This window comes from Nycticebus coucang, chromosome 3 (genome assembly GCF_027406575.1).
Source record: "Nycticebus coucang isolate mNycCou1 chromosome 3, mNycCou1.pri, whole genome shotgun sequence".
NCBI lineage: Eukaryota > Metazoa > Chordata > Mammalia > Primates > Lorisidae > Nycticebus > Nycticebus coucang.
In genome coordinates this window covers 10,305,743-10,330,839 of record NC_069782.1, presented here as the reverse complement: position 1 = coordinate 10,330,839, position 25,097 = coordinate 10,305,743, and the positions used below count along the sequence as shown (strand labels likewise).

At 49.4% G+C, this 25,097-nt stretch overlaps 1 protein-coding gene across 5 annotated transcripts in view; it reads right to left on the bottom strand.

Moving 5' to 3' along the window:
* PLA2G6 (phospholipase A2 group VI) overlaps positions 1-24,620 on the bottom strand; it is a 48,682-nt gene extending 24,062 nt beyond the window's left edge. For 2 of the 5 annotated variants that reach the window (XM_053585872.1, XM_053585874.1), the window contains exons 1-2: positions 24,534-24,620; positions 12,761-13,014 (exon numbers count right to left, since the gene is read on the bottom strand). In XM_053585872.1, the coding sequence (XP_053441847.1) occupies positions 12,761-12,969 (209 nt within the window). In that variant the 5' untranslated portion in view covers positions 12,970-13,014; positions 24,534-24,620. Of the gene's footprint in view, positions 1-3,597; positions 3,613-12,760; positions 13,143-24,533 lie in introns of those variants that run through there. The other 3 variants (XM_053585871.1, XM_053585873.1, XM_053585875.1) reach the window with 2 other exon arrangements.
* Between the last annotated feature and the right edge of the window lie 477 nt (positions 24,621-25,097).

The following is a 25,097-nucleotide window of genomic DNA, read 5'->3' as shown; positions in this document are numbered from 1 at the left end:
CCTACATACACACACCTACATACACACAAACACACACTCCTACATTTACACACCCCTACATACACACACCTACATATACATACACCTAAACACTTACACACATCCCTACACACACCTACGTACACCCCTATACACACCTATATAAGCACACACATACACACACACCCTATATACATCCTTACATACACACACCTACATACACCCCTACATGTACCCTGACATACACCCCTAAGTACACACACACATCACACATCCCTGCACACATATACATCCTACACACCCCTACATACACATACCCCTACACACACACCTACACACACACACCCCTATGTACACAAACACTCCTACAGCAACCTCAAACTCTTGGGTTTAAGTGATTCTCTAGCCTCAGCCTCCCAAGTAGCTGGGACTACAGGTGCCCACCACAACACTGGCTACTTTTTTGCTGTAGTTGTCATTGTTGTTTAGTAGGCCCGGGCCGGGTTCAAATCCGCCAGCTCCAGTGTATGTGGCCCTAATCACTGAACTACAGGCCCCAAGCCTCTGAGCTTTTTTTAATCTGAAAAATCTTTCTTCAGTGCCATCGCCTCGTGCTTCTGTGTTTTATTTTACCAGCTCTATCACACCCACTTTCTCATTTCATTGTCATATCTGATAGCTCCAGCCGCAAGGACTTGGCCCTTTGTATGCAGTAGGAACTAAGTGAGTGCGGTTTAACCTAAATGTTCAACGGCAGAATAGTATATAAATCATGGCCCATCTATGTGATGAAATCCTGTGTGGCCATTAAAATGAAGTATTAAAAGAACAGGGAAATGTTTAACGTTAAGTAAAAAAGTGGGATACACATTACGTAGAACACGGTGGGATCTCAACTGTGCAAAAAAAAAAAAAGATGGAAGGAAATATATTAAAATGTGCAGGGGAGTATGATAAATTTGAATGTGCTCCTTCATCCATTTATGTAGTTCCTAAATTTTCTATAATGAATATATATTTTTTCATAGTCAGAAAAAAAGTTTTGTTCATTTTTAAAGAGTTGGGTTGAGTCCAAGTTTGCCAGTAAGTTGCTGTGTGGCCTTGGAAAAAACCTTTCCCTCTCTGAGCCACATATGAAACAGGAGACAAACTGCATCTGTCCCACCTAGGTCCCAGAGGAGCTGTGAGGACAGATGAGAAAGTACTGTAAAAGCACTTTATTAAACCATAACCAATACATGTCAAGGTTACCTGAAGTGCTGACCAGGGCTTTCAACATACCAGAAGGCTTTGTCCTATACACCGCTCTGAGCCCCAGCAGCTATCTGGGGTCTAGTGGAGCAGTGTCCAGAGAGTGCTGCCTCAACAGGGCAGCCTGCAATTGCTCAACAAATGTCTGCTGAGCATATGATCTGTGCATGACACCCTTACAAAATGGAGGGGCAAATGAACAAACAAAACGCATAAAATGCACTGTCCTCCTGCCACATATGTTGTTACAGGGGAGATCAACAAAATGAGTAAAATAAAAACACACAAAAAAGGAAGCACATTAAATAGACCATAAGGAGATTGGCGCTGCAGAAACAATAACAAAACTGGAAGGGGGTGATAGAAGGAAGCCATTCCTCATTCCCCTTGGCTGGCTTGATGGGCTTTTTTCCATCTCATGAACCTCTTAACTTGAGAGGGCTCCACACCACATGTTCCTGACGTGTCAAACATAATGACAGCTGAAAATTGATCACTGGAGCCAGCACCATGGAGGCCTGAGTGACAAGAGGACGTCTGGTGCAGCGGTGGGGATTGAGGCCAGATTGCAGGAGGTTTAAAAAAAGAAGGGGATATGAGAAATTGGAGACAGCTGGCGTAGATAATATTTTCGAAGGGTTTTGCTGCAGAGGAGGGCAAATAAAGGAAGGGGTAGCCAATGGGGAAAGTGTAATCAAGCATTTGATTTCTGATAGGAATGACCCAGAAGAAAACAGGTCTCTGAGGACTTCTACCTCCATTAATGGCGCTAGGTAACGGGGAACAAACCACCTGCTGAGGACAACCAGAAATGCTGGACAAACTAAGAAGCATCTGCGTACAGATACTGGGTGCCTAAAAAGACAGCGACAAGTTACCAGGCTAGAAGGAAGGATAGAAACCCAGGACATGAGCCCAGTGTTCAGGGGGCTGTTACTGAGAGGACAGGGGTGGGGGAGGACAGGCAGCATCTTTCCAGGGCCTAAGGACACAGGGAAAGGAGTCCAGGGGTCTGCCAAGGGGAGAGCTCTGATGAGCATCTTTCACCTGGGGTTGGGATTCTAAAAGACTATAGCTTAGGAATAAGGGTGAGCCATACAAGGTCAGACAACTAAGTTTGCAAACTTGTGGCCATGCTGTACAAAGAGCTCGGTAAAGGTTCATAACCTTGGTATATCAGTGTCTCACAGCTGTGTTCACATCAGTGTGTGGCCCTGTCTTGCTGAGTGGCGTTCATGATTGTTACTGTGTGTTTTTGTGTGCCACTGTGAGAATGGCGGAGCTTGAATTAGAGCAAAAAACAAACCTTAAAGTTCTTGTTAAATTTGGAAAGAATGGAAATGAAATCAGGAATATGTTAGTCCAAGTTTATGGGGATAATGCCATGAAGAAAATACCAGTGTGCTAATGGGTTAAAGTTTTTCTAAGGAGAGAGAAGGCATCCCTGATGAAGAGAGGTCAGGGCAGTAATGAGAACTGACGGAACGTTGCAAAAAATTCATTGAATTGTGCATTGAAATCGCTGGCTGACTGTGAGAAGCAGACAAAGTAAACACTGATAGAGAAACAGTTAGGAAAATCTTAACTGAAAATCTTGGCATGAGAAAGGTGTGAGCAAAAATGATCCCAAAGGAGCTCACCAATGAACAAAAGCAAAGAAGAGTCAGAGTTTGCCAAAAACTTCTGGAGAGGCAAGATAATGTTTTGGGCTGTGTTATCACTGGTGATAAAACATGAGTGTACCATTACAACCCTAAGACAGAGTGTCAAAGTATATAGTGGAAGTCAGCCAATTCTCCACAACCAAAAAAGTTTCCTCAGTCCAAATCAAGAGGCAAAATGAAGTTGCTAACCTTTTTTTTTTTTTTTTTTTTTTGTAGAGAGAGTCTCACTGTACCGCCCTTGGGTAGAGTGCTGTGGTGTCACACGGCTCACAGCAACCTCTAACTCTTGGGCTTCCGCGATTCTTCTGTCTCAGCCTCCCGAGCAGCTGGGACTACAGGCGCCCTCCACAACGCCCGGCTATTTTTTTGTTGCAGTTTGGCTGGGGCTGGGTTTGAACCCACCACCCTCGGCATATGGGGCCGGCGCCCTACTCACTGAGCCACAGGCACTGCCCTGCTAACCTTTTTTGATATCAGAGGGATTATTCATTATGAATTTGTACCAACTAGACAGTTAACCAAGTTTACTATTTAAAAGTGATGAAAAGGCTGTATGGAAAAGTTAGACAAAAACAACCTGAACTTTTCTCCAATGACTCATGACTCTTGCATTACAACAATGTACCAGCCCACTCAGTGCTGTTTATGAGGGAGTTTTTAGCCAGTAAACAAATAAGTGTATTGGAACACCTTCCCTACTCACCTGATCTGGCCCCCAGTGACTTTTTCTTTACCCGAAGATAAAAAATATATTGAAAGGAAGACATTTTGATGATATTCGGGACATCAAAAGTAATATAACAACAGTTCAGATGGCCATTCCAGAAAAAGAGTTCCAAAATTGCTTTGAAGGGTAGTCTAGATGCTGGTATTAGTGCATAGCTTCCCAAGGGGAGTACCTCAAAGGTGACCTTAGCAATATTCAACAGTGAGGTATGTAGCACTTTTTCTAAGATGAGTTATCAAACTCAACTGTCAGACCCCATAGGTAGACAAGCCTTCCCAAGACCTCAAATAATTTCAGTTCCAGAAATGAGACTGAGGTTATCCTGATTGAGAGTATTCCCAGATACTGAGAGAAACAAAAATAAATCTCTCTGAATAAGAAAATAAATATCAAACTGGGCTTCAAATTGTTTCAATATACAAATATGCAAAGTATACTTGCATATACAATGACCAGCACACAATCAAAACTCACCAGGCGGGCGGCGCCTGTGGCTCAAGGAGTAGGGCGCCGGTCCCATATGCCGGAGGTGGCAGGTTCAAACCCAGCCTTGGCCAAAAAAAAAATCTCACCAGGCACATGGAGAGATAAAATGAGAAAGAAAACCAACAGAAACAATATCTAATAGAAACAGACCAATAAGCGAGAGAGAGCTATAAATACTAAAGTCATCTGACACAGATTTTAAAATAAATATTCAAGAAGTGAAAATAGGAAGTTGAGAATTTTAGCTAACAAATTTAAACTACAAAAAAAAGAATCAAATGGAAATTACAGAATTAAAAAAAATACAACTGCCAAAAGCAGGGCCTTAATAAGTAGGTATAACAGCAGATTGCACAATGTTGAAAAGAATAGCATGATAGGTCAGGAAAGGTCAGGAAAGAGTGAACAGAATAAAGCACAGAGAGACGAAAGGATGGTAAAGTACGGGAAAGTACACCGGATATGGGACATACACTAGAGGCAGTGTAATGAAAAGGTCCAACGTACGTGCAGGTGGAAGGCCAGAAGTAGACCAGAAAACAACTAGATGGAAGCCATAGTTGAAGAGCTGAAGTCTGTAAATGCTCCAAAACGGATTTTTTTTTTTGAGACAATCTTACTTAGTTGCCCTTGGTAGAGTGCGACGGCATCATAGCTCACAGCAACCTCAAACTCCTGGGTCCAAGTGATCTTCTTGCCTCAGCCTACTGAGCAGCTGGGACTAAATGTGCCCACCACAATGCCTGGCTATTTTTAGAGACAGTGTCTTGCTCTTGTTCAGGCTGGTCTTGAACTCCTGAGCACAAGCAATCCACCCTCCTCGATCTCCCAGAGTGCTAAGATTACAGGTATGAGCCATTGTGCCCAGCCTTCACAACTGATTTTTTAAAAAATAACACATTATTCCACGGATTTAAAATACCCTATAACTTCCCCTCAGAAACAAAACAAAACAAAGCACCTCCAGAAATCCACACTTAGGCACCTTATGGAGGTTTTAAAACAAGCCCCCCCCCCAATCTTTGACACTCGCTCTTTCCACTGAGCAGCGGGAATTGGTATCTCTTTATCCTTTATATGGCTCTGTACATGCTTTACCAATAGACTATAGCAAAAGTAACACTGTTCCAGTTTCTAGACCAAGGCCTTAAGAGACTGACAGTTTCTACTTCTTTTCTCTTTGGGCCAGCTATTATGTCATGGGGAAGCTGAAGCAATCCACACAGAGCATCCTGGACCCCTAGCCCTGGGTAAACTCCTAGCCAACATCTAATACTAACTTCCAATTACATGTGAGTCACCTTACCAGTGACCCTGCAGGCAAGATACCCAGTTGATGCCATATGGAGTAGAATTGAGCCTTCCCACTGAGCTCTGCTCAAGCTGCAGATTTGTGGGCTAAACAATTATTGTTATAAGCCACTAAGTATTGGAGTAGTTTGTTACATAACAATAACCACAATAACTGATAATGATACATGTTGCTCAACATAGCAATAATGTATATATGTCCCATATTATAACTGCTAAAAACAAAATACAAGGAGAAAACATGCAAAACTTCAGAGGAAAAGAGTTATCTTCAAAGGACAATGACAGCTGGCTTCTCAACAATAAAAGCCAGAGTTAGGCTCAGTGCCCGTAGCTCAGTGGTTAAGGACGTCAGCCACATACACCTGGGGTGGTGGGTACGCACTCAGCCCGGGCCTGTTAAACAATAGTAAAAAATATAACAAAAAATAGCCAAACCTTGTGGCGTTGTGGCATTGTGGCGGGTGCCTGTAGTCCCAGCTACTTGGGAGGCTGAGGCAAGAGAATCGCTTAAGCCCAAGAATTTGAGGTTGCTGTGAGCTGTGACATAGTGAGACTCTGTCTCAAAAAAAAAAAGGCAGAGATAATGGAAAAACACACTTAAAGAAGTAAAAGAAAATAAATGCCAATTCGAATTCTACACTCAGCACAAAAATCCAAAACACCTTTCAAGAATAAAGTCAACAGCCGGGTGAAGTGCAGTGTCTCACGTCTACAATCCTAGTACTCTGCAAGGACAAGAGAGAAGGATCCCTGAACTCAGCAGTTTGAGACCAGCCTGAGAAAGAGCCACGATCCCATCTCAAATAAAAACAGAAAAATTAGCCAGCGTCGTGGTGGGCACCTATAGTCCCAGCTACTCAAGAGGCTGAAGCAGGAGGATCGCTTGAACCCAGGAGTTTGAGGTTGCTGTGAGCTATGATAGTACCACCGCACTCAATTGAGTTCAGGAGTTTGAGACCAGTCTGAGCAAGAGCAAGACCCCATCTCTATTAAAAACAGAAAAATGGGGCGGCACCTGTGGCTCAAAGAGTAGGGTGACGGTCCCATGTGCCGGAGGTGGCAGGTTCAAACCTAGCCCCGGCCAAAAAAAAAAACAAAACAGAAAAATGATCCAGGCATCGTGATAGGGGCTTGCAGTCCCAGCTACTCAGGAGGCTGAAGCAGGAGGATCGTTTGAACCCAGGAATTTGAGGTTGCTGTGAGCTAGGATAATAAACACCATAACACTCTAGCCTGGTGCAACAGAGTGAGACTCTGTCTCAAAAAAAAAAAAGAGAGACATTTTTTCTTTTTTAACAATTTAAAAAAAAACAGTTCATTGTAGAGTGATGAAAATGTCAGTTCAGACTATTACAACAGAATACTACAGACTGGGTGGCTTCAACAACAGATACTTCTCACAGTTCTGAGGGCTGGGAAGCCCAGGATTGAGGTGGTGGCTGACGGGGCTCCTGGTGAGGGCAGCCCCTTTCCTCCTGTACCCTTACATGGCAGAGAGAGATCATCTCTTTTGTGTCTCTTCTCACTAGGACACTAAGAACCCGTTCAGGAGAGCTCCCGCCTCCCGACCTCATCACCTCCAGTGCCCCATCACCTGATGCCATCACACTGGGGATTCAGGCTTCAACATGCAAATTTAGAAGGGGAGGACACATTCAGTCTAGAAAATATACAGTAGAGAAAGGGAAAGTGTTACATAGGAGAGAGGAGAAAGAACTGCTGCAATGGTGTCGTGAAGTGGATAAGAGAGGACGACGGCCCTGAGTTGAGGGACCAGCCTCAGGGAGACACAGGATGGGGCCTCGTAGTGACACCAGGGAAGGCCATTAAGCAGGTGGGTACAGAGGTGGGCAGATGGGGTGAAGGGAGCTGCAATAGTTCTCTTCTGGCTGTTTCTATTTCTCAGTGAGACAGAAGTAAGGCCATCAGCTGAGAGTGAACTGTGGGGTAGTGCTGGTGGAGGCTGAGTGTGCCTTCCCAGACTGGGAGCAGGATGAACAGACACGCGGAAAGGTGGTCCAGCCACACCACGAGCGCAAGAGTAGGAAGGGGGAGAACTGGCGGCAATCAGTGCTGGGGTTTGCCGAGCCACTGACGGAGAGAGCGGCACAGGAGGGTACGCAAGGGAGAGCTGCCAGTGACCATGGGTGAGAAGTGAAGCCAAGGAGGAGAACTGTGGAGTCGGAGGACTGGCGCAAACGAAAGACAGGAAGTGGGGGTTGGAGAGTGGGGTGCTTGAACTCTCATTTATTCAACAGCTGCTGGTGATGACAAGGTCCAGTGCATAACCAGGCGGACGAGGAGAGGCCAGGAACTACAAGACACGGGGAGTTGGAGGCTCATGTCTTTGGGGACATGGGAGACACCCCAAGGTCATAGATGCTGGCCCCCAGGATTGACAGTAGGAGATGTTATAGGGTGATGGATATGAGATTCAAGGCTGGGGTGAGGAGGACCCTACTCTAGGCCCAGAGGGGCTGCAGAGGAAGCAGTGTCCTTGGGGAACAGCCAAGGAAGAGAAAGAGTCAGGGGAGGCTGAGGACCTGGAGCATCATGGAGGTGTGTGTGCCCTCTCTCTTCTAGAACTCCAGACAAAATCCAACTGGTATCCACACTGAGACGCCTTTGCCTCTGCCTTGGTGAGGGGTCTGTGGATAAACCTTAGGGGGTCTGTGAACCTCTTCAAAGTGGCAGTGTAAGCCTCTCAAGAGAGTCCCAGGGCGGTCGGGTGCAGTGGCTCACACATAATCCTAGCACTCTGGGAGACCGAGGTGGGTGTATTGCTCTCAGGTTTGAGAGCAGCCTGAGCCAGAGAGAGACCTTGTCTCTAAAAATAGCCAGGTATTGTGGTGGGCGCCTGTAGTCCCAACTACCTGGGAGGCTGAAGGCAAGAAAATCACTTAAGCCCAGGAGTTTGAGTTTGCTGTGAGCTACAATGCCATGGCACTCTACCAAGGGTGACAAAGTGAGACTGCCTCAAAAAAAAAAAAAGAAAGAAAGAAAGAGTCCCAGGCCAAAAAACGGCCAAGAACCCCCAGGCTGGAGGGGTGTTAAACTCTCCTATTTCAAAGCCCAGTACAAGCCCTTCTTTCCCTGCAGGGGAGGCCCTCCCGGACCTGTCCCCAGGCCTGTGCCTGTGATGTGCCCTCTCCCTGAGCGCCCTCCCCTCAGGCTTTCTCCTGGCATAGTCCTTCAGACCCTGGAGGTCCATCTCTACCCCAGCTCCCCTGATGACCCCTTCCTGATCCCTCTTGCCAAACACCGCTTAACCTTCAATGATAATGGACTCATCCATCCTGTCAACAGCTGGTTCCGGTGCATCAGTGAGGGCAACCAGACAACAGGAACGCAGAGGGCACCGGGCCCCAAGCCCTGCCCTTAGGAGCTCCATGGTCCAGGGTGGGAAACAGACACACAGCAACCCAAGGCAGGAGGGGCTGCCCAGGAGTGTGCACACGGGGAAGGACTCAGGGAAGGGCATTCCCAGCAAAGGGAAAAGCAAGAGCAGAGAAAGCCGTGTTGGGGGGAGAGGCCTGCGGGGGAACATGGGAGTTGTAGGTGCTCCCATCATCACATCTGCCTCACGATGCTTGTTATGGGTCCTGGGGCAGAGACCTGATGTTCCCAGCTCCACTTGGTGAAGATGGGCCGCACGGGATAAATGGAAGGAGGAGCACACGGCAGGTGGGTGGCCACCACATAGGCCATTCCGTTTTTCTGAGGATTCCTGAGAAGCAATTTCGTGGCAAAGTCCCACAGGTCAGAGAGCTTTGAAAGTCCCCTGTACGGAGGCTAAGAAGGCAGAGGTCACATGCTCTAATTACCCTGCCCAGATTCCTGGGAAGTGCAGCCCTGTTCCTGCTGAGATCCCAGTAAGAGGCTGGCTTAGTGTCATCAAATATCATATGTTACAAGTAAATATCAGCAGTAAATGATTAATGCGTACCAGGAACGGAGTATCGATGCTATCATAAAGCACACAGCAATGCTGCAACTGTCAGAGGGCTCATGCCGGAAGAGCCAGGGCCCCGTGCCATATGTCACCCAGGAAGAACCAGGGGGCAGCCCAGGCTGCAGAGCTCTACCCAGCTCACCACACGGTAAGAAAGTAAGCAAGTCCTACAGCCAGGTGTTGGCGTTTGAGTAACTCTGCTCCTGACCAGCTATGTGACCTCAGACAAGTTACTTAAATTCCACAAGCCTGTGTTTCCTCGTTCGTAAGAGGGGTCACAATGACCCCAACTCCGGGCATGTTGTGAGGATAAAATGAGTTAATATTTAGTGCCCAACATGCGGTATGAACCGAGAAACCATAGATGCTATCACTGCTGCCGCCACTGGTGTCCACCTGGGTCGTCTCCCCTCCCAGCAGGGCTGCTGTGGACTCACAGGTCTTAGGGAACAAAACCAGAGAACTCAGGAGATCCGATCCCACTACCCACCCAGAAGCTGAGCCTGACAGCTCATGGCACCACAGCAAAAGAGCGACAGGACACCTCCACCTGGAGTGGCAGGACCTTGATATCTGCTCCAACAAAGTACTTTGGGGATAGTCCAAAGCCCCCCAAGGACATAGGGGAGGAGACATTTAGAACGCACTTGAAGAGGAAGACTAGGGCTCCAAAACGTCTCTGCATAAACTGCAGGCACAGGTCCTACCCTCACGGGGTCTATGCCCTGTCAGGAGGGCTACCCAGTGCAGGGGTGGGTGCCTTGGGGACACACAGCAGAAGCACCTCCTTAAGCCTGCACATCAGAGAGGGCAGGCAAAGGAAGGGGAAGCTTTCCAGGTTGAAGGGACAGCCTGGACAAAGGTTGGAAGCCCAGGAAGGCACAAACTGAGGCCAGAGAGACAGAGGCCTGATCACACAGGGCCCCCTAAGCCTGTGGAGCCCCTGATGTGTTAATAGGAAGCCCTTGAAGAGTTAAGCACGGGTGTGACTGATCACATACGTCCTCTGGAAAGAGCTCTGTGACAGCAGCTCGGAAGAGGACAAGAGGACAGACTGCAGGCTGAGCAAAAGGCTGGGGGGCTCGTGCAGCAGAGGCCATATGCATAGTGACCACAGTCTGGAGAAGACTGCCAGCAGCAAAGTGGACAGTGACAGAACCTCAGGTTTCAGAATGGCCTATGGCTGTCTGGAATATAGGTCTGGAACACATCCTAGCCTACCTGCAGTTAGCTGTGGCCACTGACTGGGTCCTGGCCAGTGAGATTTAGGTGGAAGGCATGTGTCCAGCTTCTAAGAAGTATCCCTAAAGAGGGAGAACATGCCCTTCTTTGTCCTGCCCTTCCACCTTCCCACAAGCTGGAAAGGTGGGTGTGATGGCTGGATCTAGTGCAGCCATATGGGATGATCCATTTGCTGTAATGGAAATGCTTGGGTGGGACCAGGTTAGGGAAGAGAAGATGAACAAGACTCCAGAGCCAAGTTAGCAATATCAGGAATTTCAAGAGAATGTGCTTAGCTTGAACCCCCTCCTCCCTCAATGTTCCTTATTCTTTCTAAGTCCATGGAAATAGCCCAGCAGCACAGAGAGATGAGCTGGGAAGCAGAAGACAGGTTCTGTTTCTCCACCTGCTTTCTGTGCAAACAAGGATGAATTGCTTATCCCCAAGCCTCAGTTTTCTCATCCATAAAATGCGATACTGCTGTCCTTGCCTACCTAAGTGGGTTGGTGGAGGACATGTTAACATTGTTAACATGTAAAAGCATTCTGCAAATTAGAAAGCACTGTCCAATTAAAGGTAGGTACAGCTGAGGTGCAATTAACAGACTGCTGGCAAAGGACTGGATGCCCCTGGGATGGAAATCTGCCCATCCTGGCACTTAAGCTAAGACAAGTCTGGAATCCTCTCAAGAAATATTAATAACTGACAGGTGATTATCTGCACGTGGAGAGCACAGCAACTCAAAAGTGGAGCCGAGTGGCTCTCCAAGGAGTGCCCACTGCCCTGGCTGGCTGTGCCTTCCCAGCAGCCCCCTGCAAGACTGCAGAAGGGCTCTACAGGTGTGAGCCTGCCCCACCCATAGCCAGTCCTGATCAGGGCCAGGGGAGGGCAGCCAGCACAGGCCCATTCAGAATCGGGACTGGCCCTGCTGTGGTAAAACTGGTGTCTGGGCTAGCCACTGAGCAGCCTTCCTAGCCCAAGTGCCTGCTGTGGCAAGGGCCTCAGCCTCAGTTTCTTTATGGAGCCCAGCTCCAAAATCTCACCTGACTGGCTGGCACCCTGATTATCTACCTTGCTCCTCTCCTGGTGGTGCGCCCAGGCCCCCAGCTCACCACCCTCAGAGATACCTCTGCCATGCCTCCTCAATCAGAAGGATCCCCTGCTGCCCCCTCCAGCCTCACTTCTCACCACATCCCTGGGAGCAGCAAGGGTCTGGTCGGAGCCACCTACCCACAGGCTCACACTCCCACGCCTCTGCATGGCTAGAATGACCTTATCCACTTTGTTCTGCCAGACAGACTCTCATTCTTCCAGGCACAAGGTGGCTCTCAATCATGACCTGGGCTCTACCTCTGTCAGAGCCCTCCTCACTTGCTCAGAGGCTACAATGCCCATTTGCAGGGCCCACTCCCTCCAGACGGCACATTCCTTAAAGACATAGGCCATGTCTGTCATCCCCCAGTGCCAGCTGGGCCTGACCTAGAGCCTGGGACTCGGGAGGCTCTGGAGATGCTCGGTGTGTGTTGGGTGCTTGGCTGGAGGGATGGCCAAATGGATGAACGAGTAGAGAAGGGATAAGGGACATCGGCTCAACGCCAGCCTGCCCAGCTCTGCTGGAGCCTGCATCTGGATCCTTGCTATCCCTCAGCGCTCCCCTCAGGCAGTTCTGCAGCTGGCCTGGTTCCCACAGCCCAGTCCTGGCTTCCTAGCTCCCCTTCTGGCCTAGGGCAGACCCAGGATGGCCTGACAAGTGACCACTCTGTCCAACCCTTCAGGCCCTTCTGAACAAACCCTGGCCAGGCTCTCTGAGGACAGCTGTGCCTGTAAAGAGCCAGGGCTGAAGGTTGTCTAGAGGGCTTTCCCTGATTTGGCCCCGCTCAGCCTCCCTAGCCTTCCTCCTTACTACGATCTGTGCAGACCAAACGCCCCCAGTGAGAAACAACCAGGCTTCCTTCCCTGAGCCCCTGCAATGTGACCCTGGTGGGCCAGAGGCGTGGTGTCGAGTAAGTGCCACCCTCCAATTTAAGGGTAGAATACCCCTCTGTCCTGCCCTCTCCAGACCCCTCAGATGAAGACCCAAAGAAGCTGCTGCTTGGCCCAGGGACCTCCAGTGAGGTCTGGGGGTGTCTAGGAGAGAAGTGTATGGCCCTGCTGACTGTCACCCACCGGAATCCACTCTGTGAGTTCTTGGAGTTGATCAGGATGCAGTCCCAGGTGCGACCAGAAGTACTGTGGAACAGAATCAGCTGCCCTTCCTCCCGAACCCGATCACTTGATGTGTAGTCAGCCACGGCCACCTCCTTCACCCGGAACGGGTTAGAGAACAAGTTGGTGACGCTACTGAGGGTATTGACCAGGCGGCCGAAGAACTGCATCTTCTGTGGGGCTTGTGGGGAGGCCCCACCGCCTTCCCCCTCAGTCTGGAAGAAAATGGGGTCTCTGGTCAGGTGGGTTCGGTCTCCCATGCCCACCTCACCACGTGCAGCGCTTTCCTGCACAGACACCCAGGTTGCTCCCCACCAGCGCTGTCTCCCAGTCTGGGCCTGGCGGACCTGAAAAGGAGGGGAAAGAAAGAGAAATGACATTGAGTGGGAGCAAAGGGCGACAGAGCCCTCAGGCCAGGCTGGGCACCTAGAAGGCTGCACAGCCATTATGCACAGGTGACCTACCTGTCCACCTCCAACCCCATGTTCCCAACAGAGACTCAGTTTCCTCATCTGTAGTGTGAGCTGTGTTGATTAAAGGACACAGCAGAGGTGCACACGTTATAAGCAGCCATGCCCTGCGCATGTGGAAGACCTCTCACACATAAGGTATAGAGACCCTTTTTTTGGCACACAAAGAGCTTGGTGTGAGTCATTTCAATTCCACAAGCAAAATCAATGTTCCCTCTCTACTAGAAACTGAAAGGCGACCAAGATCATAGCTTACTCTGTCTGGGGGAAGGGACGGTCAGCATTTGTCTAAACCCTCTGGTGCCTGGTATCATTGGTTTCCCAAAGAACTCTGAGAGGGAAAAACAAAACGAGTTCCATGGAAATGAATGTCAACGTAAGGTCCTGGAAACATGAGTTTGGGTGGTAATTTTACATTACATCTTCAGAGTTACAGTTTCTACTATGGAAATTGTTTCTGGTTTTTTGTTTGTTATTTTGTTTTGTTTATGAGACAGACTCTCACTCTGTTGCCAGGCTAAAATGCTGTGGCATCATCTAGCTCACTGCAACCTCAGAACTCCTGGGCTCAAGTGATCCTCTGGCCTGTGCCTCCTGAGGAGCTGGGACTATAGGTGCTGGCCTCGATGCTTGGCTAATTTTTCTATTTTTAGTAGACATGGGTTTCTCACTCATGCTTAGACTGGATTTGAACTCCTGAGATCAAGCAATCCCACCTGCCTCAGCCTCCCAGAGTGCTGGGATTATATGCGTGAGCCACCACACTCGGCCTGTTCCCATTTTAAATGATGTAATTAGATCTTGTTATTTCTTGGGTTCCCAGAAAGCACAGTGTCTTCCTAGGGCACTGCCACCAAAGCAGGCAACAACCAGTTGAGGATGTCTCTGTGCCAGGACATCACGTGACAAATGAGCATGTGAAGTGGGGCATGGTGGCTCACACCTATTATCCCAGCACTCTGGGAGGCTGAGGTGGGAGGACTGCTGGAGATCAAGAGTTTGAGACCAGCCTGAGCAACAGTGAGAACCCATCTCTACTAAAAGTAGAAAAATTAGCCAGGCATAGTGGCACATGCTTATAGTCCCAGCTACTGGGAGGCTGAGGCAAGAGGATTACTTGAGCCCAGAAGTTCAAGGTTGCAGTGAGCTATGATGACACCACTACACTCTACCTGGGATAACAGAGAGAGACTCTCTCAGACACTGAGGACTAAGTACATAAGCACCCTGGGGGATAGTGGACCTCTGAGTGGACATTAGTTCACAGCTTTGTTCTGCCCTGAGTAGAGGATCAACCTTGAGGTTAGAAGACAGACAAAACCAAGAGACATACAAAGAGTCATCGAGCAAGTGAATAAGGGTCAATCACAATAATTACATCAGGAGATGTTTACTGACCACTTACTATGTAGAAGGCCCTGAGCTAAGCACTTAATGTGACTGTCTCATTTGATTTCACAAACTACCCAAGGCACTGGAGCACAGGGCATATCTAAGAGCCAGACCACATTCAAATCCCAGGTTTGCCACCTCCCAGCTGTGTGACCTTGGGCAAGTTACTTAACCTCTCTGTGCCTCAGTTTCCTCATCTGTAACATGGGGACCAAAACAGATGGCAGATAGCAAATGTTGAATAAACATTAGCTTTCTTTACTTTGATCACCTCCCACCCATTATAGATAAAGAGACCAAGGCTTAGAAAACCTGACTGCAGAATTCTAAAGACTTTCTGAAGCTTTGCAATGCCCTTCATTTTGTGATTAGTAGTAAGATGGTGTGAGATGTAGTTTCGCCTTTAAAATGAGGACAATATTCATCTCCCATGTACTACGAGAATTGAATGGGAACATTTGTGAGAATGCTTGGAACTGCTGAGCTTCTTTCTTTCTTCTGCACGTGGGAACTTTAAGGACAGAGAAGGTCAGATACCTGTGCCCTTCTCCTTAGTCAGGGCAGAAGGGAGAGACCCCAAGGAAGGCATGGGAATCAGTCCCAGGAAAATAACTCTCCAGAGCGGAAGACCTGGTATGCACATCAGTGTTACTGCCACAGGCCTTGTTATGACACAGAAATGGAAGCAATTTCGAAATTCAACATTGTAAGAATGGTAAATTATGCCGGGCGCGGTGGCTCACGCCTGTAATCCCAGCACTGTGGGAGGCTGAGGAGGGAGGATTGCTTGAGCTCAGGAGTTCGAGGCTTGTCTGAGCAAGAGTGAGACCCCGACTGATGAAAAAAATGGAAAAACCCAGCCGGGCGCCGTGGCAAGCGCCTGTAATCCCAGTGACTTCCGGAGGCTGAGGCAGCGGGGTGTCTGCAGCCCGAGTCTGAGGTTGTGGTGAGCTATCACGCCCACTGCACTCTGCTCAGGGGCATAGGGTGGGACCCTGTCTCAACAACAACAACAAAAAAAGAATGGTAAATTATGATACATTTACCACAGAGACACCATGTGGTCATTAAAAGTAGCGATTGAAAGAGTTGAACCACTCAGGCAAAGCTCGTGCTGTCCTGTACAAGGCTCAGTGACACGTCCATCTGGAATGCCTTTCTCTCCTCTCCTGAGAAAGCTCTGAGCCTTCTTCAAATCCAAGCTTGGTTCTAACACCTTCCTTAAAATGTCCTTGGTAGACTGTCCCCAGCCCTGGGTGCCGTCTCCCTGTTCCGTGCTGTCCCTCCCTGTAAACACATCTCCACTTTACACCCCAGTGGGTTACAGTGCCTCCCACCCCTGCCAGACTGAGCTTAATAATCACAGTGCCCAGCCTCCCCTGCCTCTTTCTGTGCTCTGGCGCTACTCTGAGAGTTGTACAAAGACGGATTCATCACTTCATCTGTACAACCACCCTCATGAAATGGTCACCACTATTATCCTCATTTCACATGAGAAAACCAAGGAATAGGGAAGTAAAGTAAGGTACGCAGGATCACACAGCTGCTGGCAGGTGGAGGGGTGAGGGCTGGGGCCCAGATGGGCTGGCTCCAGAGTCTGAGCTTTTTTTTTTGAGACAGAGCCTCAAGCTGTCACCCTGGGTAGAGTGCCGTGGCATCACAGATCACAGCAAACTCCAACTCCTGGGCTCTCTCCTGCCTCCGCCTCCCAAGTAGATGGGATTACAGGCGCCTGCCACAACGCCTGGCTGTTTTTTGGTTGCAGCCGTCGTTGTTTGGCGGGCCGGGCTGGATTCGAACCGGCCAGCTCAGGTGTATGTGGCTGGCACCTTAGCCACTTGAGCCACAGGCCCTGAGCCTTTATTTATTTATTTATTTTGCAGTTTTTGGCTGGAGCCAGGTTTGAACCCGCCACTTCCAGTATATAGGGCCAGTGCCCTACTCCTTTGAGCCACAGGTGCCGGCCCCCAGAGTCTGAGCTTCTTAAGTGCAGCTGCTTTCATCTCTGCACACTTACCCCCAGCCCATAGCTTGGCTCATAGAAAGTTTGTTAAAACAGAATTTAACTAAGTAAATATGATACACGGGGGGGAGGGGGGATGGATAAAGACCGACTGAAAACATATCAAAATACTGAGTAGATGGCATACTAGGTTTATGGCAATTTTTTTTCTTTTTCCTGTTTTTCAAGTGGTATATAAGGTGATTATAAGTTTCAAAGACAGTGGCACTCTAGGCTGTGCCCTGGGGTGCTGCAGCCAGGAAGATGGGGGCCCAGGGGGTCAGGCCTAGATTGGAAAAGCATCAGAGGCTTCCGGAGGGAGGGCAGGCACCAGCTGGGCGATCCGGAGCACCCAGCACCCAGAAGCCTCAGGTAAAAGGAGGGAGTGACTGTGGGGCGCAGCAGGAAGATCCCTCACCCCCTTCTTTAGTGTCCTAGCCTAGGTCCCCAGCACATCTACTGCAGCGTGGCCACTGAAAGGGCAGACCTGGCTGCCTTCCAACCTTCCAGAGTGGGTGTGAGGATGAAACCACACAACGCAGGGAAGGTGTCTGGGCACACAAACAGTGGCCACTGTTAGCACTCGGTGGAAGAAAGGAAATTAAAACCACTGGGCCACATCCTGGAACACTCACGGCATTGCCAACCAGGAAGGCAGCGAGTGGGCCGACAATGCTCACGTGTGCTCCCTCTGTCCTCCACCACCCCAGGCCCCAGAGCCCAGGCTCTTCCTGCCACAGCCGCAGGAGGGGGACACTGGGCAGAGCCCCAGCCCTGTCACACGCCTCCCCTCTGCCCTCCCTCCCTCTCACTCTCACAGCCTCCCACACCTTGGCCATCCAATAGGGTAAACACTTGCCTTTACCCACTGACCACTGGTCCCTGGCACTCCTCACCTGGGTTTGCTCCCTGCTTGCTACCAGCAGCCCAGGACATCTGGCTCATCTGACACAGACCCCACCCCCACCCCATCCCCAACCCCAAGACCTTTGGTGGTGAGGGATGACAGTGACAACTCTACCTGTCTATGGCAGGCAACTTGCATGTGCCAGTTTTGTCTCCTCTAGAGTAAGGCCAGATATTTTTGGCCTTTCTCCTTATTTCTCTGCTCCTTGGCCCCTGTCAAAGGCCCAGCTCCCTGGCCTGCTCAGTTCATGCAGGAAGACTTACAGAGCCTCCCCCAGGGGAGCTAGAGGCAGAAAAAAAAAACATGTATTACTATCCCCATTTCAGAGACAAAGAAACAGGCCCAGAGAGGCCTAAAACTATGAGTGTTCAAAGGGTAAAGTACGGTGGGACATGCTGATGTTAACAACAACAACAAAAAAAAATTAACTAACAAAAAACCCTTCTGGGAAATTAAAAACACTGGGCTATGTGCTGAACACTTGCTCACAGCATAGCCAGCCAGGAAGCTAAATTCTGTTTTAACAAACTTTCTATGAGCAACTGGGGTGGGACAGTGCCCACGTGTGCTTCCTGCCCTTGGGACCAGAGTGGGATTAGAAGCAACAGGTACAGTTCCATAGCAGTGGCCTCCTGGGTTCACAAAGTGAATAGTCATGGAGGCAGCACCCCAAGCCTCAACAAATGCACAGTCCCCGGGGAAGGACTGCTGGAGGAGATGCCTCTTGAGCTGAACTTTGAAGGAAGAACAGGAGTTTATTTACCAAGGAGCCACGTTCAAGAAGAAGCACAGCAGGGGTTGGGAGCCCCTGGCAGGTGGTTCAGGAGAGTCGGTCCCAAACATCTGGTTCCCAGGCTACAAATTCTCTCAATGACCCTGGGCAGGGCTTAGGCAAGACAGCAACTGTCCCTGTCCTTAGGCACTTGCTCACTGGCCAAAGTGGCCAGACTGGAGCAGCCCGCCCCCTCCCCTTTGAAAACTGCTTTTCCGTGTCGTGCCTGTGGCTCAGTGAGTAGGGCACAGGCCCCATATACCAAGGGTGGTGGGTTTGAACCTGGCCCCTGGCCAAACTGCAACAAAAAAATAGCTGGAGGCTGAGCCTGTGGCTCAAAGGAGTAGGGCTCGGGCCTCAAATGCCGGAGGTGGCAGATTCAAATCCAGCCCCGGCCAAAAACTGCAAAAAAAAAAAGCTGGGCGTCGTGGCGGGCGCCTGTAGTCCCAGCTACTGGGGAGGCTGAGGCAAGAGAATCGCCTACGCCCAAGAGCTGGAGGTTGCTGTGAGCTGTGACGACACGGCATTCTACCAAGGGTAACAAAGTGAGACTCTGTCTCTAAAAAAAAGAAAGAAAACTACTTTTCCAGAGTGACAGGGACCTGCGCTTTTGTCCTCCCTGATTCCTGCTGGAGCTTTCACTCATCCTTCAGGGCCCAGCTGCCCCTCTGAATGCTCAGAGCATGGGATCTGTCTGTCCTGTGCCCCCCAACACCCACTGGCCCACCCTCTACTCCTTTCTGAACATACACACCATGAGAGCCAGGCCCATGCCCAAGCCAGCCTCACCACCCTCCATGCCCACCACAGGACACAGATCAAATCACTTCTCACCCTGCCCAGGGACTCCCCATCATAGCCTAGCCCCCATCCCGACTCTAGCCATCCCACACCATCAATCCTCCCAGGACACATCCCACTCCTATTGTGTTGTGCCTCCATGTGCCTGCACGAACACACCCTCAGACCCATCTTCCCACGTTCTCAACCTGCCTCAGAGTATGCACTCAATAAGGGATGTTTAGACAGATGAATAAATCCCATCTTGTCCTTCAAGACTCGGTTCCTGTGCCACCTCCTCCAAAAGTCATGCCTACCCCTACCCTCCTTCCTCTCAGCCCCAGTGTGCATGCCCCTTCTCCTCAGCACCCCACACCACCCCACGTGCACCCCAGGAGCACCAGCCCTGTGAGAATGATGGCCCATCTGCGCCTTGGTGTCCACCTCCCCATCAGGTTTGTTTCTCCAAGCACCTAGCACACTGTTCCTCACTCACCATACCTGTTTAGGAAGTGTTTGCTGAATGAATGGACGAGAACAAAGGAATGAATGAACCAACAGGACCCACAGGGCCTGGTACCTCTGGGCATCCCCCCCCCCAACATACACCTTATTCCCTTGAAGGTAATAATGGTAACCACATACTCTATATACCCCCACCCACCCTGAGCTGCCAGGCACTGCTCCATAATGGAACCTTAACAGAATTGTCATGCTCAAACCCAACCAGCTCTAACTGCTCCCACCCAGCATCTGCTGTGCTTCAGGACTGGCGCTGAGTGCTGGGACTGGTCCCTCCCCAGGCTCTGGCCTGGGAAACTCAGCTCTATATGCCACAGGGTGCTTAAGCTGAGCTCATGCCTATTCCGAACAGGAAAAACTCTTCAAGCCTTCTGCTTCCTTCTGCACCAAGCTGAGGTCAGAAAAGCAGGACAGCTGCCCAGGAGGTGTGTGACAGGATCCCACAGGCAACAGGCCAGGAAGCAGACCCCACAGGACCGGCCACACAGAACTGCCTGAGGTGGAACTCAGGCCTCATGAGCCCAGGCTGCTGATGACAGGATGTCCCATGATTGGAACAACTGCTGGACAGTACTGGCATGAGGATAGTGACACCCTCCTGAGCAGCCCACACCTCCTCCCACCCCATCATGACAGAATGGGCTGAGAATGTGGGATCTGATCAGAGCACCAAGCCTGCTGAAACTTCCTTCCTGTAGCCCTGACTGCCCACACTGCACATCACGAGAGCAGGCCACCACGCTGGCCTCAGCCTGTCACAAGGCCACCACACTTCATGGCTGGCAAATGGGTTTTCATGCCTGTTAGCTGCCTCCAAGCTCACAAGAAATAGAGGAGGTGTGATCGTCATCCCTGTTCGGCATACGGAGAAATCAAGGCCCAGAGAGAGGAAGCAGGGATCCAGCCTGGGGGCTTGACACACGCCTTCTTCCTCTGACTCTCAAACGGCACTGGGCAAAGGGCCTGTGCCCAATTTGTATGTGAGCGAAGACTGGATAAAAGTAAGGGTCATGTCAGATGGCACTGTTAGCTTCTATATGGTCCTCCAAGGTTGCCTCCCCAAAAAATATCCCTCAAAATGTTCATTCTGACCCCAGCTCCAAACTATTTCCTAACTATTTCCTATTTCCTAAGCAAGCGAGGAATAGGAGATGTCCTACTCCTATCACCTGTCACCCAACAGGGCTGCTACCTTCATCCAGCAACCACTGAGCACCAGATGGCCCACCAGTGTTTAAGGTGAATTACCACATTTAATCCTCAAAACACCTGGAGAAGGGACAGTTCCACCCATACTACACACAGGAAACTGGGCCACAAAGTTATATAATTTGCCAGGATCTGAACCCAATTAAAGGGAATCCAGTGCACCAGTTCTTAATCCTCAAACTGCCTTCAGAAGAAGTGTGAATGGAAAGGGGCTGAGTGAGGCTTGATTTTCAGTGTCTTGTGCTCCAAAAGCCAAGGCCCTCATCTCAAAATGTGCTGCTATTCACATGAGCCAGAGCAAAATGTTCTTTCACAAATCTCTTTCATTCACTCTGCTTGGCTGGACCATGGCTAGAAGCAAATTGCCCCCAGAACTGCTGCTGGAGTTCCCAAGGACATGAGGCACGGGTAACTGGGAGATCTTGGGGCCAGTAGCATAAAACTGGGGTGGCCTATTTTATGATTCACTCCACAGTATTTGCTGAGGACCTACTTCAGCAGGCATTGTTCTAACTACTGATGATACAATAGTGAATAAAACAGACAAAATGCCTGCCCTCCTGGAATTTGTAATTTAGAGAACACTATAAATAATAAAGAAGATAGACTACCCACACACACACATACAAAGATTTTAGAAGCTAATTAACTTCGGAGGAGAAATATCAGCTAGAGAAGGGGCTAAGAAGAAGTGGAGAGTGAAATTTTAGAATGGTTGAAGTCCTCACCAAGAACTTGATCTTAAATACCTGAAGTAAGAGAGGTCAAAGTCATATGAATATCTAGGTGAAGAGCCTTCTAGGCAGAGGAAAGTGCAAGTGCAAAGGCCCTGGGGCTAGAGCATGCCTGCAGAGTTCCAGGAATAGACACATGCAATGAGAGGAAAAGCCATTGCAGAACTTGGAGCAAAGGGACAACATTTTAGCAAGATCAGTCTGGCTGGATGTGAAGTGAGACAAAGAGGGGCATTAGGAATAATCTCACAGCTTTGGCCTAAATGAATAATAAATACTGTCATCTCCTAAGATGGGAAAGAGAATGGAAGAGGCAGGTTCCAGTGCAGGGTGGAGTAAGGGATAGAAGGATGACTATCATGAGGTCAGCTCTAAATACTGTAAATCTGGCTTGGCACCTATAGCTCAGCAGCTAGGCTGTCAGCCACATACACTGGAGCTGGCAGATTTGAATCCAGCCCGGGCCTGCCAAACAACGAAAACTACAACCAAAAAAAAAAAAAATAGCTGGGTGCTGTGGTGAGCACCTGTAGTCCCAGCTACTTGGGAGGCTGAGGCAAGAGAATCGCTTAAGCGTAAGAGTTTGAGGTTGCTGTGAGCTGTAATGCCATGGCACTCTACCAAGGCTGACAAAGTAAGACTCTGTCTCAAAAAAATAATAATAAAATAAATAAATAAATAAATATTTAAAATCTGAGTTTGAGGTACTAAATGAACAAATAGATATCTGAGTCTATCATTCAGGGAAAGGTCTGAACTACACTGGGGATATAAATTTGAGTGCTTCAGAGTAGAGATGGTACTTGAAGCTATGAGGTCACCAGAAAATGAAGATGGACAAAAACAAGAAGAGGCATTTCAGGCACGGCTCTATGAACATCCACTATGAAAAACACAGAACACGTTCTCCCAAGGAGCCCTCAACAAAGTGAAGCTCATAAGCCATCCTTCACGACAGCTCATAAGCCATCCTTCACGACAGCTCCTCACCTACCCACTCTCCCACAACACACACCCAATGCATGCGTGCAGACACCACAAACACACAGGTAGCATTTAAATTCTTCTTTCTCCACCTCTTGGTGATGTCATTCTGCTGCGTGAGAAGAAAATTCCCTTTTGGGAATACTGTTGTCCAACAAGACAGTAACCTATGAAAGGGAGAAAAACTGCCCGGGGCACTGAGACAACAGCAGCAAACCTTACAAAGCAGGGCGATCACATGGGCTCTGTGTATTTGGATTCCAGCTCCAATCTCATCAGTGTGATCTCAGACAACTCATATGCCTGCTCTTCCTCATGTTCAATGGGAATGACATTGGCTGCATCAAGGGTAGCCTAGAACATGAGGACAGTTATTTGACGTTTGTTGAATAAATGACTGAATGAATGGTAAAGATAACATATATAAAGGGCCTGACTCATATAGAGTGTGATCAATAACCACTGCCACATGATAAATGAAAGACAATGCACCTCTATTTATCTTTCTCTCCTTCTCATCTCATTCTCTTTCCCTTCCTATTCCTTTGCCATCCTGTCTATGACAGCAAAATCATGCATTTGTACAAGGTCACATTGGTTACAAAGGTTTGCTTTTTACATTTTCTCACTCAAACTTTGAAACTCATGGCAGCCTTATGGCAAGAAATATACTCCCCCTGTCACAGATGAGGAAACTGAGACTTGGACAGAAAATACCCTTGGACAAAAAATTCCTCCAGGAATATTTTAAGGCAAAGACAATAATAAAAACACTGCATTCAGACTCGGCGCCTGTAGCACAGTGGTTATGGCACCAGTCACATACACCGAGGGTGGAAGGTTCAGTCCGGGCCTGCTAAACAACAATGACAACTGCAACAAAAAATAGCCAGGCATTGTAGCGGGTGCCTGTAGTCTCAGCTATTTGGGAGGCTGAGACAAGAGAATCGCTTAAGCCCAAGAGTTGGAAGTTGCTGTGAGCTGTGATGTCAGGGCACTCTACTGAGGGCAGCATAGTGAGACTCTGTTTCAAAAAAAAAAAAAGAAAGAAAGTAAACACTGCTTTCTGCACAGGGGTGGAGTGTCAATGTTGCCAAACCAAACCTGCCTGACATCCTGTTGGGCAGGCAGGAGGCAGGTGAGGGAAATACCCAGAAGCTCAAGGGAAGGGAAGGTATTTGTTTGGGGTCATGTGAGTAGCCCATTAAAAATATGGGCGCAGATCCCTGAGCTCTGTGCCGTCCCTGTCCCACACCCACAGGCTTGCCCTCAGCCAAGTCACATGGTCACCCAGGTCACATACTCCCTGTCACCAGCTTCCAGGTCATCTGTGGAAGTAGGAGGTGGATACATGATTGGAGGTTGGGAAACTCTGGGGAGACATGTGAGGGACAGGTCTAGATGAAATCTAGAGGCACTTGAGAGAGGAGCAGAGAGTTAGAAACGGGAACACAAGAGCCACAAAAGGAGGCATGCAGAAAAGAGATGGAGGTGAAGTGAGAGATCAAGCAGGAACACACTTGAGGCGGAAAAAAAAGGAGCACTTTGAAGAGCACAGGAAAGAAGCCCGGGGGGGGGGGGAGTGGGTGGGTGGAACTAGTGGACCCCAGAGTGAAAGTTGTTGGGGTGCCGAGAGGCACAGTTTAGAGAAGGGGAAATGGGGTTCACTCAGGAAATTAGGGATAATGAAGGAAACACACGGAGGAGACGGGATTAATGAGGAGGGACCCGAGGTTGAAGCCGAAAGCGGTCACGGGTTGGGAGTTGGGGATATCGGGGAGGATCAAAGGATGGAAACTGGAGGTAAGCAGGGGGTCGCACAGAATCAACGGAAGACATGTCGCAGAATCGGAGGCACGAGGAAGGTCCAAATTAGGATCCGGTGGAGATGTTGGAGTCTGGGGCGCCTAGGAGGTTTGGGAAGGGACCCCCAGGTCCCATGCCCCCTGCGAGGTCACTCACCTCGGCTTACTCAGCACTTCTACTTCCTCCTACTTCCGCAAACAAACGAGCCCCGCGCCACGTGACGGGCTGGCCGGAGCTCTGCGCCAATCACTAGAGGCCGTCCGCCAGGCTCCGCCCCCGCGCCCCGAGCCCTGTGTGCGAGGGAGGGCGGTGGGCGGGGCTCCGCCATCTTTTATAACTGCCCAATAGAAGGAGCTTCTAGAGCCGGGGCTGACGGGCTTCGGCGGGAGCCAATCCTTGGGACCGGGCGCAGCCATCACGTGCGGGGCGGAAGGTCCACCGAACAGCTCCTTGGCAGACATGTTGGTGAGGGTTAGGAGTCTCACCTGTGTTCGTTTTCTGCCTACTAACGCGGCCAGAGGCTTGGGGTGTGAACTTAACTATTAATGACTGTTCCTAAAGGAAAAAATTAATCCAACAAAGGCATAGGTCCTAACAGGGAGGAATTTTCTTTGATTTTGCTAGATACCCTCAAGCTAGGGCTGCCTGATGTGGCAAATAAAAATGTGGGATGTCCAGTTAATTTTGAATTTCAGGTAATCAACCAATAAATTTTTAGTG